General features: G+C 58.4%; 5 protein-coding genes across 5 annotated transcripts in view; 2 read left to right on the top strand and 3 right to left on the bottom strand.

The window, feature by feature from the left end:
* Positions 1-211: 211 nt before the first annotated feature.
* VDBG_03649 (NmrA family protein) lies at positions 212-1,231 on the bottom strand (the record flags this gene model as incomplete). Its single annotated transcript, XM_003005650.1, has 1 exon — positions 212-1,231. One exon carries the CDS (start codon positions 1,229-1,231, stop codon positions 212-214), a length of 1,020 nt encoding a protein of 339 aa, XP_003005696.1.
* A 1,076-nt stretch (positions 1,232-2,307) lies between these two features.
* On the top strand, positions 2,308-3,072 carry VDBG_03648 (conserved hypothetical protein; the record flags this gene model as incomplete). Its single annotated transcript, XM_003005649.1, has 1 exon — positions 2,308-3,072. The coding sequence occupies one exon, from the start codon at positions 2,308-2,310 to the stop codon at positions 3,070-3,072; it is 765 nt and encodes a 254-aa protein (XP_003005695.1).
* A 208-nt stretch (positions 3,073-3,280) lies between these two features.
* Positions 3,281-7,579, bottom strand: VDBG_03647 (superkiller protein; the record flags this gene model as incomplete). The annotated part of the gene is made up of 2 exons (XM_003005648.1): positions 3,281-7,412; positions 7,464-7,579. The coding sequence occupies 2 exons, from the start codon at positions 7,577-7,579 to the stop codon at positions 3,281-3,283; spliced, it is 4,248 nt and encodes a 1,415-aa protein (XP_003005694.1).
* Positions 7,580-8,165: 586 nt separating this feature from the next.
* Positions 8,166-10,106, bottom strand: VDBG_03646 (conserved hypothetical protein; the record flags this gene model as incomplete). Its single annotated transcript, XM_003005647.1, has 3 exons — positions 8,166-8,241; positions 8,301-9,959; positions 10,015-10,106. The coding sequence occupies 3 exons, from the start codon at positions 10,104-10,106 to the stop codon at positions 8,166-8,168; spliced, it is 1,827 nt and encodes a 608-aa protein (XP_003005693.1).
* A 1,711-nt stretch (positions 10,107-11,817) lies between these two features.
* Positions 11,818-12,386, top strand: part of VDBG_03645 (sugar transporter) — a gene marked incomplete at both ends in the record, with an annotated part of 2,346 nt that continues 1,777 nt past the window's right edge. Inside the window, 2 exons of the mRNA XM_003005646.1 lie at positions 11,818-11,932; positions 12,025-12,306. Of these exons, the coding sequence (XP_003005692.1) occupies positions 11,818-11,932; positions 12,025-12,306 (397 nt within the window). The remainder of the gene's footprint in view (positions 11,933-12,024; positions 12,307-12,386) is intronic.

Raw genomic sequence — 12,386 nt, 5'->3', positions numbered from 1 at the left:
TGCCATGTATATGTCATATATATTCGCTCAACATGCTGTGTAAATTAAATGCAATCTGGCCTCCCAACCTCGTGTACCTAATGCGCCGACATGCCGCTCGGCAACCCTCAGGACCGCCCAGAACCCCCTATGCACCCCCCGCCCCCCCTCAGATCCGCCCCCTCATGCCGTCCTCAGCAAGCTTCAGCACAGGCCGCAGGTTATTGACCCGTTACCAGAGAGTCCCGAGGCCCGCGGCGCGCCCCCGGGCGTCCTCGCGCCGAAAGAATTCCTCGGCCGTCTTGACGCGGCCGGGGTGGATCTCGTCGAGGAGCGCCAAGTCGCGGCGCACGACGCCCTTGTTGCCGCCCGAGTGCTTCCACATGGTCCAGAAGCCGGTAAAATTCTGGCGCTGCGTCATGGCGGCGGGATCGCTGAGGTCCGAGTTGTAGGCCGACGCGCGGGAGCCGTCGCCCATGGCGCTGGCGGACCAGTAGTCGTCGAGCGACGTGTCGATGTAGCGCGCCGGGTGGCCGGTGACCGTCTCAAAGGCGCGCGCGAGGTCGGCGTAGGGGATGAGGTCGATGGCGACCTCGAGGTCGAGGCCGCTGGCGCGGTCCTGGTGGTCGAAGAGCCAGCGGACGTAGTGCGCGCAGTCGTCGAGGTCGACGTGGGCGACGGCACCGTCGCCGAGGGGCACGCGCCAGGTGACGACGCCGTCCTCGATGCGCGGCGACATGGGCGTGTAGGCGGCCATGGCCATGGCCATGTAGGGGCCCGTCGTGAAGATGGCGGCCTTCATGCGGCCGGCATTGTCGGCGTTCTGCAGGCGGATCCACTCGCCGATGCGGCCCTTGCCGTCGTAGTGGCCGGTGCGGAAGCGGGCGTCGTAGCCGCTCTTCTTATAGACGTAGTCGAGGTTGCCGTAGACGAAGAAGCCAAGCCCGGCCTCGAGGGCGACCTCGTACGACCGCATGGCCCAGAACATCTCCGTCTTCTCGCCCGCGTTGAAGCCGTCAATGTTGACAAAGGCGGCCTGGGCGCCGCGAAAGCCGGCGCGCAGGTCCGTCTCGCTGGCAAAGGAGCCCTCCTGGAGCTCGACGTTGCCGAGCGCCAGCAGCTGCTTGGCGCGCGGCGAGTTGAGGTCCCGCGTGAGGGCACGCACGCGGTAGGCGCCGTCCTGGACGAGGCCACGGATGACGGGGATGCCCTGGGCACCGGTGCCGCCGACGACGAAAACGAGGGGTGCCATGGTTGTTGTATGGTTATGCCGGGTGATTGTGTGGTGATATAGAGGGCGATCTTTTTTGCTACACTATTTTTTGCAGTGAAGATTAGGTTCGTGATCCGGACAACCAAGTTTTATACCCAGGGAGTCACCCGCATGAAAGGGTGTGTGGTACGGCAGGAGGGCTGCATGGCGTCTCATTCTCCGAACGAGACGTGGGCGGCGCAGTGTGCAGTGCTGGCGTCCCAGGCGGAAGCACCCTGAGCGCCATCAGTCATAGTGGTTCCAGATGATACCGAGGGCTGGGTCGATGCACACGGCAAAGCTTCCGGATGATGACACAAAGGCTCCGACGACGATGGGGAACGGGGCTAAGAAGGCGATCGTGTCAGTCCTTGGCGGAGAGTCATGGGAGTATTTGGTGGAGCGTCATAGGAGTACACAGTATTTGGCGGAGAAAGTCATGGTCTGTATCGTGAACAAAGTCGGAAGGATTAGTGATTCGATCCGATGTCGCATATTGGTTGTGTGTAGAGTTGTCTCACTGGACTCCGTCCGACGGCTTGTGCTTGTTGGCTTTGGCTGTGTGGAGAGGTCAGGTGAGAAGATGCCGAGGAAGGTTTCGAGGCTCTGACGGGGCGGGAGCTTCGGCAGCCGTGTTCGTGATCTCATTCCTCTCCTCACCTCTCCTCTCCTCTTCTCTTGATCTCCTGCTCTCTTGCCTTTTGAGGTCCCAAAGGAGGTAGGTAAGGTGAGGAGGGAAGGCAGGCAGCACTAAGCTGCTGTGTCAGCAACGCGGGGTCTTGACAGCGCCTTCCCAGTACGCCGTCACTGCCGCGGGGCACCGGAGCCTTAGGCACGAGGCGCTGGACAAGGCTGGAAGTCCCTTTCAGCCCTGCCAGAGAGAGGTCCAGGTACAGAAAGCACCTGGTCCAGGCACAGAAAGCACCTGGTCCAGGTACAGAAAGCACCTGCGATCCAGGCACAGAAAGAACCTGCGATCCAGGCACAGACAAGTGCCTACCAGGTACCTACCTAGGTAGGTGGGTGGGTAGCTTACGGCCAGTAGCACCAAGACTCCAACACCTCATCACCGCACCATGGACCTCGCCCTCCAGCTACGCCTCGCCCTCCAAGCAGCCCACTACCCAACCCCGACCACGCCCTGGCTCACCGCCCTGCTGGGCACGCGCCACCCGCCGCCGCCGCTGCCGTCCCTCGTCGCCACCGCCAAAGCCCGCCTCCTCGCCGCCGACCTCACGACCCCGGCCCTCCTCGACCCGGCCCACGCCGCCGCCTTCCCGCCCGACCTCGCCGCCCCGACGACCCCTGAGCGCACCCTCGCCGCCGACGTCCACGTCCAGGTCGCCGACGTCGAGAACCTGTCGCGCAGCCGCTGGGAGCAGGTCGAGGCCCTCGAGGCCCTCGAGCGCGGCGAGGGCACCCGCGGCCGCGAGATCATCCGCCTGCCGACCAACGATGTCGTCGACGGTGACGACCTCGGCGACACGGCGACGACGCAGCAAACACAGCAACCGCAGCAGCAGCAGCAGCCCTCGACCAGAGCGTCTGCCGCGGCGGCCGCGAATGCCACGCACAGGCTCGTACTGCAGGACTGTCGTGGCCAGAACGTCTACGCCATGGAGCTGACGAGGATCGAGAGGATCGGCGTCGGCGTCACGGCCATTGGCGAGAAGATGCTCATTCGCCGCGGTACCAGGGTCGCGAGGGGCACCCTGCTGTTGACGCCCGACAATTGCGTCGTGCTCGGCGGCAAGATTGAGGCCTGGCAGCGACCGTGGGTCGAGGGGCGGTTGACGAGGTTGAGGGAGGCTGTGTGTTCGGACGCCGGGTCGGGGCCGTGATCTGGTTTGCTTGGGGAGCGGTCGCCAAGAGTCGGACCGGTCGACAAGAGTGTACGGCGGGTTGCTCCCGACAACGACAACATGGCATCGCAGGAGTTCGAGCATCAGATACCCAGTGCATCCAGATCATGTCTGGCAGCACCACATTGATTCATCATAATCACGTCTACATCCAGTTCCCGTGCATGGCCCCTTTCATGTCACCCTGTCAAGCCGAAATAGCATCGCGCAACGCCGTCCATCCCTCCCTAGCCCACGGCGCCAGGTGGATGGCAATCTGCGCATCCGCCGCCTTGCCCGTACCGGCGTACGCCCTCGCCAGGTCCGCCGCCTCGAGCGTCCCCCGTGGCGGCACCGCCTTCAGCGCCACCTGCAGTGCCGTATCCGCTGCGTAGTCGTCGCCGCCGGCATCCGCGAGCCTCGACCATCCGTGCGGCAGGTGGGGGTACAGCATAATGTCCGTCTGCGCCTGGGTCAGGACCTCCCCGCCCTCCTCCTCAGCGGCGTCGGCGCCGAGCGCGGCAATGGCGCTCAGCACCGCGCCGAGCTGCGAGTGCTCCGACGGCTGCACCTTGTCGCTGGTCCGGAGACCCTGCAGCTCGGCAACGACGGCCTCGACCGACTCCTCGTCATCGTCGAGCAGGGCGATGACGCCCAGGAGCAGAACCGCCGGGACGTGGTCCGGGTGCGCCTCGATGACTTCGAACAGCGCCGAGCGCGCCCTCTCGCGCGAGTCCTCGCGGCCGGCGGCCCACAGCACCTGCGCCAGGAGGCAGACGGCGTCGGGGTTGTTGTCCGACTCGCTGAGCGCCGCCTCGAAGCAGCGCAGCGACTCGGCCATGTCCTGGCTGTAGTATTGCGCCAGACCGACCGTCAGGTGGGCTGAGAGCCGCGCCTTCTTGCGCTCGTCCATGGTGAGTTCGTTGTCCGACTCGTCGCTGCTGAGCTGGATCGCCAGGTCGCCGCATTCAATGGCTTGCTCGTAGGAGCCGGCGGCCAGGTACAGTCGAGCGAGATCCGTCCTGGCGAGAGCGAAACGCGCGAGGGACTGAGCCGACTCGGTCAGCTCGTAGTCGGTCTCCAGTACGCCGCAGATCTTTTCCAGCACGGCGACGGCAGGCGCGTTGTCCCGTGTTCGCTCTCTGAAGAGGCTCGACAAGTGCCCATAGGCGAGATCCTGGGGCTTGAGCCTGTTCAGCTGGCTCAGTGCAAACACGGGCTGTATGAGCGACGAGATGGTAAAGTTGAGAGGCGTCGTGAGAATGTGGTCAAATATGGCCACAGAGTACTGCCGCCGCGTCAGAGCAGACGATGACTCTGCAATGTCCATGGCGTGCGTGAACAGGCCGCGAGCTTCCTTTGGCTCCCCGAGCAGCAGAGCGACGAAGCCCTGGCCCAGCCACGCGTGTGCGTAGTCGGGATCCGTGGATTGCGCCCGCGTGAATGCTTCGTTGGCGAGCCTGACATCGTTCTGCAGCAAGGCCAGAGTGCCAAGATTAGCCCACGCCACAGGGCTCCTCTCGTTAAGGTGAACGCTGCGGACGAAGGAATGCTGCGCAACGGCCGGGCTGATCTCGCTCGTAACGACACCCAACGAGTTCCAGAATTCCGAGTTGCCGGCCTCGAGCTCGATGGCCCGCTTGAAGCAGCGCATCGAAGCCCTGAGATAGACGCTCGACTTCTTCCTGATGCTGGAGGGCAGGCAGATGTGGGCTCGGTGCTCGGCCCAGCCTAGGTTGTAGTACGCTACGGCTTGCGCGTGTATGTCGGTCGCCGACTCGTGGATAGCTCGCTTGTGGCAGAGGATCGTCGCATGAATGCACCTCGTCAGGTCGACACCGAGCCTCTCATCCTCGGAGAACAGACCCTTGGCAGAGACAACAGTGGCATCAACGTGATCGATGTCGGCCAAGAGGGCGTAGGCATCTTCGGCCCCCTTTTCGATGATTGCCGTGACAGCCTCGCCCGGGAAATCTGCCGCTCGGCTCTGCACAGCTGAAAAGACAGAGCACGCATCTCCCAGGGTCTTCCAGTAGTTGAATGTCTTGACGACGCTGTCATCAGCTTTGGCTGCAAAGGAGATGGTCTCCAGTGCCAGTTCCACTGACTTGCCGAAGAAGCCCTTTTCAACACCATCGAGCGCATTCTCTACGAGCGTCTGCATGAGCGCAATGGCCACCCCGTCCTCGCCAACTCTGCCGTCAAGAACCTCACGGTATAGGACAATAGACTCATCGTACTCCCCTAGCTCTCGCTTGATGTTAGCAAGCATGTACTTGGTGAACCATGTGTCGCCAAGCTTGTCGGCTGAGATCGTCTCCTCCAACTTTTGTGCGTTCAGTGTCGCCTTCATGCCGGCAATGTACCGGCCGGACGAGTAGTAACTTTCGCCGAGGCCAACCCACGAATGATAGTCCTCTGGCGACACCCGTAGGGCAGACTGGAAAGACACAATGGCCTTGTGATAGTCCTGTTTGTTGAGTTCCGCGACACCGAGTGCAGCGAATGGCCAGCTGATGCCCTTTCGCTTAGATCCGGGCGGCGGCTTGACCTTTCCAGAGTCGACTACGCGCTGAGCAACGAGTTCAACGCGATCCCAATCACCTTCGTCGGCGAAGGAACGCGCAAGACGCTCAGCGGCGGTGACTTCGGACGAAGACAGCTCGACGGCCTTTTGGAAACACCGCCTTGCCCGCTTCTTGTCCTTGGCATATTCAGCGTAGTAGACACCGAGGCTGGTATACGCGGGCGCCAAATTGAGGTCGTTCTTGAGAGCGTCCAAGAAGTAGGCATAGGCTCCTGTCCGACTCTTGCGCGCCGCTTTGGACGTGTCGAGGTTCCAAATGCACGAACCAAGTCGGTACTGCGTCAGAGCTAGGAGCTCCTTGGAAGTCTGGCCCTTCTTCTCAATCAAGGGCAGTGACGCCTCAAGCTCCGCACGGGCAAGTTCGTAGTCTCCCTTGAGTGCCTTCACCCACGCTGCTTCGGTCTTGATGCGCAAGTTGCTCGGGTCCCGGCCCACAGCCCGCTCCAAGAAGTCGACGGCATCGTCGTAGTCTTCCTCTTCCTCATAGATAAGACCGATGCCTATCAGTGCAGCAGTCGAGGATGGGTCGTGCGCCAGGACGCCCTCGAATAGAGACTTGGCTTCCGTATGGTGGCGAGGAGATTGGTAAAAGACAAGGGCGGTTCCCAAGAACAATGCATAAGCATCGCCCGTGTGGTGGAATGGCACGCCAGTCCTGATGCGCTCGGTAGCAAGATGCTTCTGAGCCTTGCGCATAAGCTCGACAATGCTTTCGTGTTCTTCGAGGTGCTGGTAGTATTCGCCCATCAGACGGTAGGCAAATATCGAGTCTGCAGTCGCGATGCCGTCAATCATCATGAAAAGCCGGTCGTCATCGGTCAGTGGCACCATTGACACGCCGCCTCCATCGTCGTCTTCGCTCTCATCTTCAGTCTCACTGGCTTCCATGTCTGTCGGAACGGGCTTCGGGAAGGGAGAGATTGAGCTCGTCAGATAGCCGGTGATGACCTTGTACAGATCCGTCTCAGGAAAGAAGGTGCAGTAGTCTCGCAGCATGTTGACGTCCCAGTCGCGTATTTCGGGCCCGTCTTTCCAGTTGATGGCAATTTCCCAAGCGAGCTGGAATGGGTGCTTGATAATGACCATGTCGAGAGAAAGCCGAAGAACTGTTTGCAGCGCCTCTGCTTTTTGTGGTCCAGGAGGCGACACGAGAAGCATAGTGTGCCACCACTGGAGAAGCTTCTCCTCATACTTTCGTCGAACATCGTCATCGCTGCTCCAGATGATGAGCTGTTGGTATACGTGAGCGAGCTTGCTGCTGCCGAGCACTTCACGCTTGACCTCGAGCGTGACCTCGGCAACGCGAGCGCCTATTCTTGTCCTCCTTTCACCAATGAGCGTGTTAATGCGTTTCTTTTCATCCGTCTCAATGATCTGCGCCATAGTGTCGTAGGTCTTGGCAGGGTGGGCAACGCGACCTTCGAGGGCAGGGTAGATGGGACTGTCTGGCAGGATGAGGTCTAGGGCGTCCACGTATTGTGTGCGGTCGCCGTGTGCTCGTGCGTAGTCAATGAACTTGTCAATTACGTCTTGACACTTGTACATCTCGTCGGCGTCACGCCAAATCTCGGCGAGGCTGAGAGCTGCTTGCTTGTAACCCGAGATCTTTTGCGGTCCCTGCTTCTCGAACAGCTTGATGAGACCCTGCCATGCCTGGCTGTCCTGGGGTTTGAGAGCCGCCGCTGCTCTGTAGGCTTTTTCGGCTTCGTCAAACTTGCTCTTCTTGTCCAGAGCAAACGCAAGAAGCAGGTTTCTAGACCAAGCGTTAGGGTGAGGTGCATTGTTAGGCTGAGAGTAGTCTCACGCTTGATAATTCTTGGGATCGTTCCCTAGAAAGTCGGTGGCCTTTTGTACTGCGTCGTCCCATTTGGACTGTTTCACCAAGTCCGCTATGGACTTCAGTTGGGCTTTCGACGACATGTTGGAAAGTTTTGTGGCTGGATATGTGTGAATCTCTTCATGAAGGACCTGGCAAGGCTGTGCCGCGGGGTTTTGATAGCTGATCGCTCAAGGCTGTCTTCACTCGTGGCCCATCCAGTCGATATGGCTCGACAATATTTGATCAGTGACCTCAGTCGTCTCGTTCCAGCCCGAATAGTGAAGTTTGGGGTCTCAGGTAGGGGGTTTATTCGGGATCCCAGAGAGGTAAGGCTGTGTGCGCGTGCCTGCCTCAACAGAGTGAGTGAGCGTGGTCATTGATTGACCAGGTCAAGCTCCAGTGGACACTGGGCTCGAATGACGAAGATGGTGGGGCTCTTGCTGGTTTACTGACTATCCTAGGTATATTGAATCGCTGCACCGTTAATCCACTCGCTACTCGCGCTGTCGCCCCCGTACATAGACATAGTGGCCCACACATTCTCCCAGCATCACCAGCCATCAAATCCGCCAAAACCTCTACCTCCCAAGTACAAAATGGTATCATTACTCCTCAGTACTGCTCCCGGCTTGCAGTTTCTGGTCCTTGACGGTCGATCCTACTCAACTCCTGTCAGACTGTTGGCTTCTAGTCTTGCTCAACAGAGAGCCTAGCCTCAGTCCTCTTCGTCTCGTCGACCCTGCGTCGCTCCCGCATGAGGAACCTGTCTGCCGTGTCGACTCCGAAAAACTGCTTGATCTCCGCCCGGGAGGTGGAGCGTACCTGTGCAGCAGATCTTTGATTATGTCTCGAGGCAGCCCAAGACCGTTTGCTGCTACGAAAGCAGTTTCACCGTACGCATCAGTCAATTGTGGGTTCGCCTTATGAACAAGAAGATCCTCCACAATGGCAACTTTGCACGTGTAATCTGGCACGTCTTTGATCGCGGCAATGAGCGGCGTGCACACATTCTCAGTGCTGGCTCGTTCCGTACCCGGTGTCCTCTGGCAAATGTTGGGATCAGCGCCCCTCCCGAGCAAGAACTTGACCATCTCTCTGTTTCCCTTCTCGCAGGCCATGTACAGGGCTGTTTTACCCTGCTTGTCAACCATGTCCAGTACATCCGGACACTTGTCAAGGAGAAGAGTGGCCACTTGCACGCCCCCTTCTCGAGTTTGGCATCGATGGAGAGGGCTCATGCCGTGACTGTCTCGATGATCGACGTTGGCGCCGTACTGGAGAAGTATCTCGACCGATAGACGATTCCTCGTTGAGGCAGCCAGCAAAAGAGGTGTGGCTAGGTTCTCGTGACTTTCATCGTCCAGATGAGCTACATGCTTTACCATCAGAGGCAGGATCTCGGTATCACGTTCAGTGAGAGCCAGGTGCACTGGCGTCGTGTTGAGCTCCTCACTGTAGGCGTTGAAGCTGAAAGTCTCAGCGTCGATATCGAACCCGTGTTCGGTGCACCAAGCATATGCTCTCGACAGCTCATTGCTTTCTACTGGGCTATCGTTGTTCTCGTCTGGGTATATCTGCCGGAGTCGTTTCCGGATTCCTCGAGCCTCGTCAAACTTGCCTTGCTCTTGCAGAACATCGACCAGAAGCTCCGCAGTTTGATGGACTTCAAGAGCAGGTACGGTACCGGAATTTCGTCTGTCTTCGAGAGCTCGACTCAGGAACTCTTCGGCTTGGTCCAGGTTGCCGTGCCGGCGGAAAAGGCTGCCAAGCTTGTGGTATAAACGGCCAAGTCGGACTTGGTCCTGCTGGTCTTCCGGCTGAACAGCCTCCTCGGCGAGGACGCCTTGCAGAATACCCTGGGCCTCTGAATCTTCGGCGCTCGTTTCACACGAAAGGAGAATGTCGGCAAGTTTTTCCTTCATAGCGGCTCGATCGTTAAACGGAAACTCTACGCCGTGGTTCGGACTGCAGAGCTGCTCTCTCATTTCAATACCTCTCTTCTGAAACGACGACGCCCGGAGAAAGATGCCACAGTCCTCCAACTGTTGTACAATGCTTTGGTTTTCTTCGTACTGCACCTCGAGGATGTCGCGGCCCAGGCTGGTCCCCCTTCTATGCGGCTGCGGGTCCCAGTCATCAAATTTCGGGTCTGATTCGACGCCTATCGTCGAGGGCGCTGTTCGAATGGACGACCTTCCCGATATCAGTTGGGCCAGCGAAGTGTCTGATAAATTATTCTTCGAGTCCTGCAAGGTCGCAGCCGCCGCAACGTCATCTGCAGATATCCTCCACGCATGGATCTCTTGCTTCAACGCCTCAGTGTCGTCAAAGCGTGTCTCCGTATCGCCCCAGCTTATTGCGCTTGGGCGTCGGGTCCAAGCATGGTTCGCGAACAGGTCGGCAGATCGGATTTGTTGCGTAAGCTTTTTGATCTCCTTTTGAACCTCGTCTTGTGATTTCTGTTGTGCGCGTAATGATCCTCTTTCAATGTATTAGCGAGGGGAGTATGTCTGTGTTCAGAAGCTGGTCAACCTACAGTGACAGAGTACTGACGCTCAGTTGCAAGACCTGGGCGTAGGAGCTGATGTGCGAGAGCAGACCTTGAATCACCCCCGACTTGATCGTCATAACTATAGTCGTTTTTGTTCTTCCCAAAAAGCCGGGGCTGTCTGTGAGTTCCGGAAGCTCCATTCTGAGACGTTCGATCGCAGTCTTGCACGACCTGAGGATTTGCGCAATATTTTGGCGGTGCTCCTTCTCGAAAGGCAGCTGATGGTGTGCTCGAGGGGCAAGCACCGAAGCGAGCATCTTCAGAGAAGCTTGCAGCGTCTGGATCCGCTCTTTGAAGTCGTTGATTGCAGCCGGAACCTCTCGTTGATCATTTGTGAACTTTCCAATGCCTATGAACAGCTTGCCGGTCACTTCGATGGCCGCAGCCACAAGGGCAGCTATGCTTCCTGGATCCATGGTTGTCGACACAGTTGATCTGCCCAGCCATTCGGATGAAGACGACGGTAAATTTAAGCAGCAAGAATGGGTTCCCCCCGAATGTTAAAATGGCTCTATTGCAGTGAACTTTGAACACGACGCGAAGTACAAGGATAGCCTTCAAGTTGTCGTCGTGACGGGGTACTCGAGAGTTCAGACGGGATGGAAATAATCTGAAAATCCTAGCTAACGTCAGGTAGACAGAAAAGTGGCAAGCCGCCGAAATCAGTCAGCTGCATCGCAACTACACGCACATGGCCTTCAAGAGGCGGAGGTGTCACCTGAACCCTTCACACAGGCAGGGGGAGCAATCTGGGCGCGAGCATCAAGGCCCTGGTCGCTATTTTAACGGCGACTTCCAGGCTCCAGCCAGGCGATACCGGATTGCCTGGACACAAGGCACACAGCATACTCACGGTACGCGGACAGGCTACTATAGCGTCAACGTGCATTGAGATCGTCATCCTATCACCGGCGAAAACGGCCCAACACCCGCCTCTTGGCACAGCCCTGTGCAGCTCGACGGCAGCAAACGCGGGGGAGGTTGCCCAGAAGTTTAACGAAGGGCACCGCGACCTAGCTGCAGTGCAGGATTCGCTGATCTCGGGGGCATCAACACAAGTGTGACACACTCACAACGGCATCGCTGCAGCACCTAGCCAATAGTGTGCTGGTGGCTGACTGTAAAGCCTCAAGATCAGCAAGAGTGATCCTTCAACCAGTACCACCCAAGCATCATTGCCTTCACCAACAAGGCGCAGCTCATCCCAAATGACTTGGACAAGCCACAAGGCTCACAGCTACCTTGGGCAACCATCCTGTCAACTCGCCTCACTCTCCCCGATGACGTTCAATGCTGGGCGAGATGCAACTCAACCATTGCCTGCCTGGCCCTGACACTGGTCACCGTTGAAGTCAGCATTGCAGGCGACCACCGAGCTAAACTATGAACGAGTGTCGGCATCCGTGTTCAATACGAATGACGACTGATCTCTCTCGAGCTCATCCCATTTCCGTGGTCCGGAGAAGCATGTGCGTGGTATGCTTCTCGGGGAGACGCTGTGCCCTCCGCTACAAAAGCCCGACGACCGCAATAGATGAATCTGTGTGACCGACCTGCAGGAGTCTTCCAGCCACTATTGAGACCGGGCTGGCACAGTACACCGAAAGTTGGTGTGAGCCTAAAGAATGGGCGCATTCATATATAACATGCTGACCGTTGGTCCGGGGCCGTAGGCCGAGAAATGCCTTGCCTTGTTGGAAGATCGCCCTTTCAACCTAGTCGGCCCTGAGTCTTCGTTATTCCCTAGTGACCAGGCATATCCCGGTGCTTCGATACCACCATGAAAACATGGCAACTGCGAATTCTTTTGCCATGTCAACGCCGTTGAGTGATGTGCATCCTGCGAGTCGCCCCGCGCCGCGAAGACAATCCTATGCTCAGACATTCCATGACAACCCACTCGGTAGGTCAACGGCCTCTCAGCTCCGAGTGGCGGGCTGCCAGCGTCTAGTCTCGAAAGACACCACATGTCTCAGCGCTGACTTTTGCATCTAGGTCAACTCAGTGACGCGCAGCTCGAAGAGGATGCTCGGAAATTCGTCAGAGAGTTCCTATTTGTCGACGTCAAGCAGCTCATTCGCGGCATGCTCGTGGCGAAAGACCCTCGGCTGTACGAAGTTGCCGCGCGCAGTTCCGACCCTGAAGCAAGCCACGGTCTTCCAGTCAAGCTGAGTGATGACGAGAAGAAGGCTCTGCGTCGGGAGCGCGATGTTCCGCTCGGCGAGCGTGGCGTCTGGACCATCATAGCGACGGTCTCTCTGGCTGCTTTTCTACAAGGTGCGTGGAGTAAGAGAAGCGAATCGAGGACATAATGATTGACAAACTGATTGCCAGGCCATGTCCAATCTTCTTTCAAC

This window comes from Verticillium alfalfae, genomic scaffold, assembly GCF_000150825.1.
Source record: "Verticillium alfalfae VaMs.102 supercont1.4 genomic scaffold, whole genome shotgun sequence".
NCBI classification, from domain to species: domain Eukaryota; kingdom Fungi; phylum Ascomycota; class Sordariomycetes; order Glomerellales; family Plectosphaerellaceae; genus Verticillium; species Verticillium alfalfae.
The sequence above is the reverse complement of the archived record's forward strand: the minus strand, read 5'-3'. Positions and strand labels throughout refer to the sequence as shown.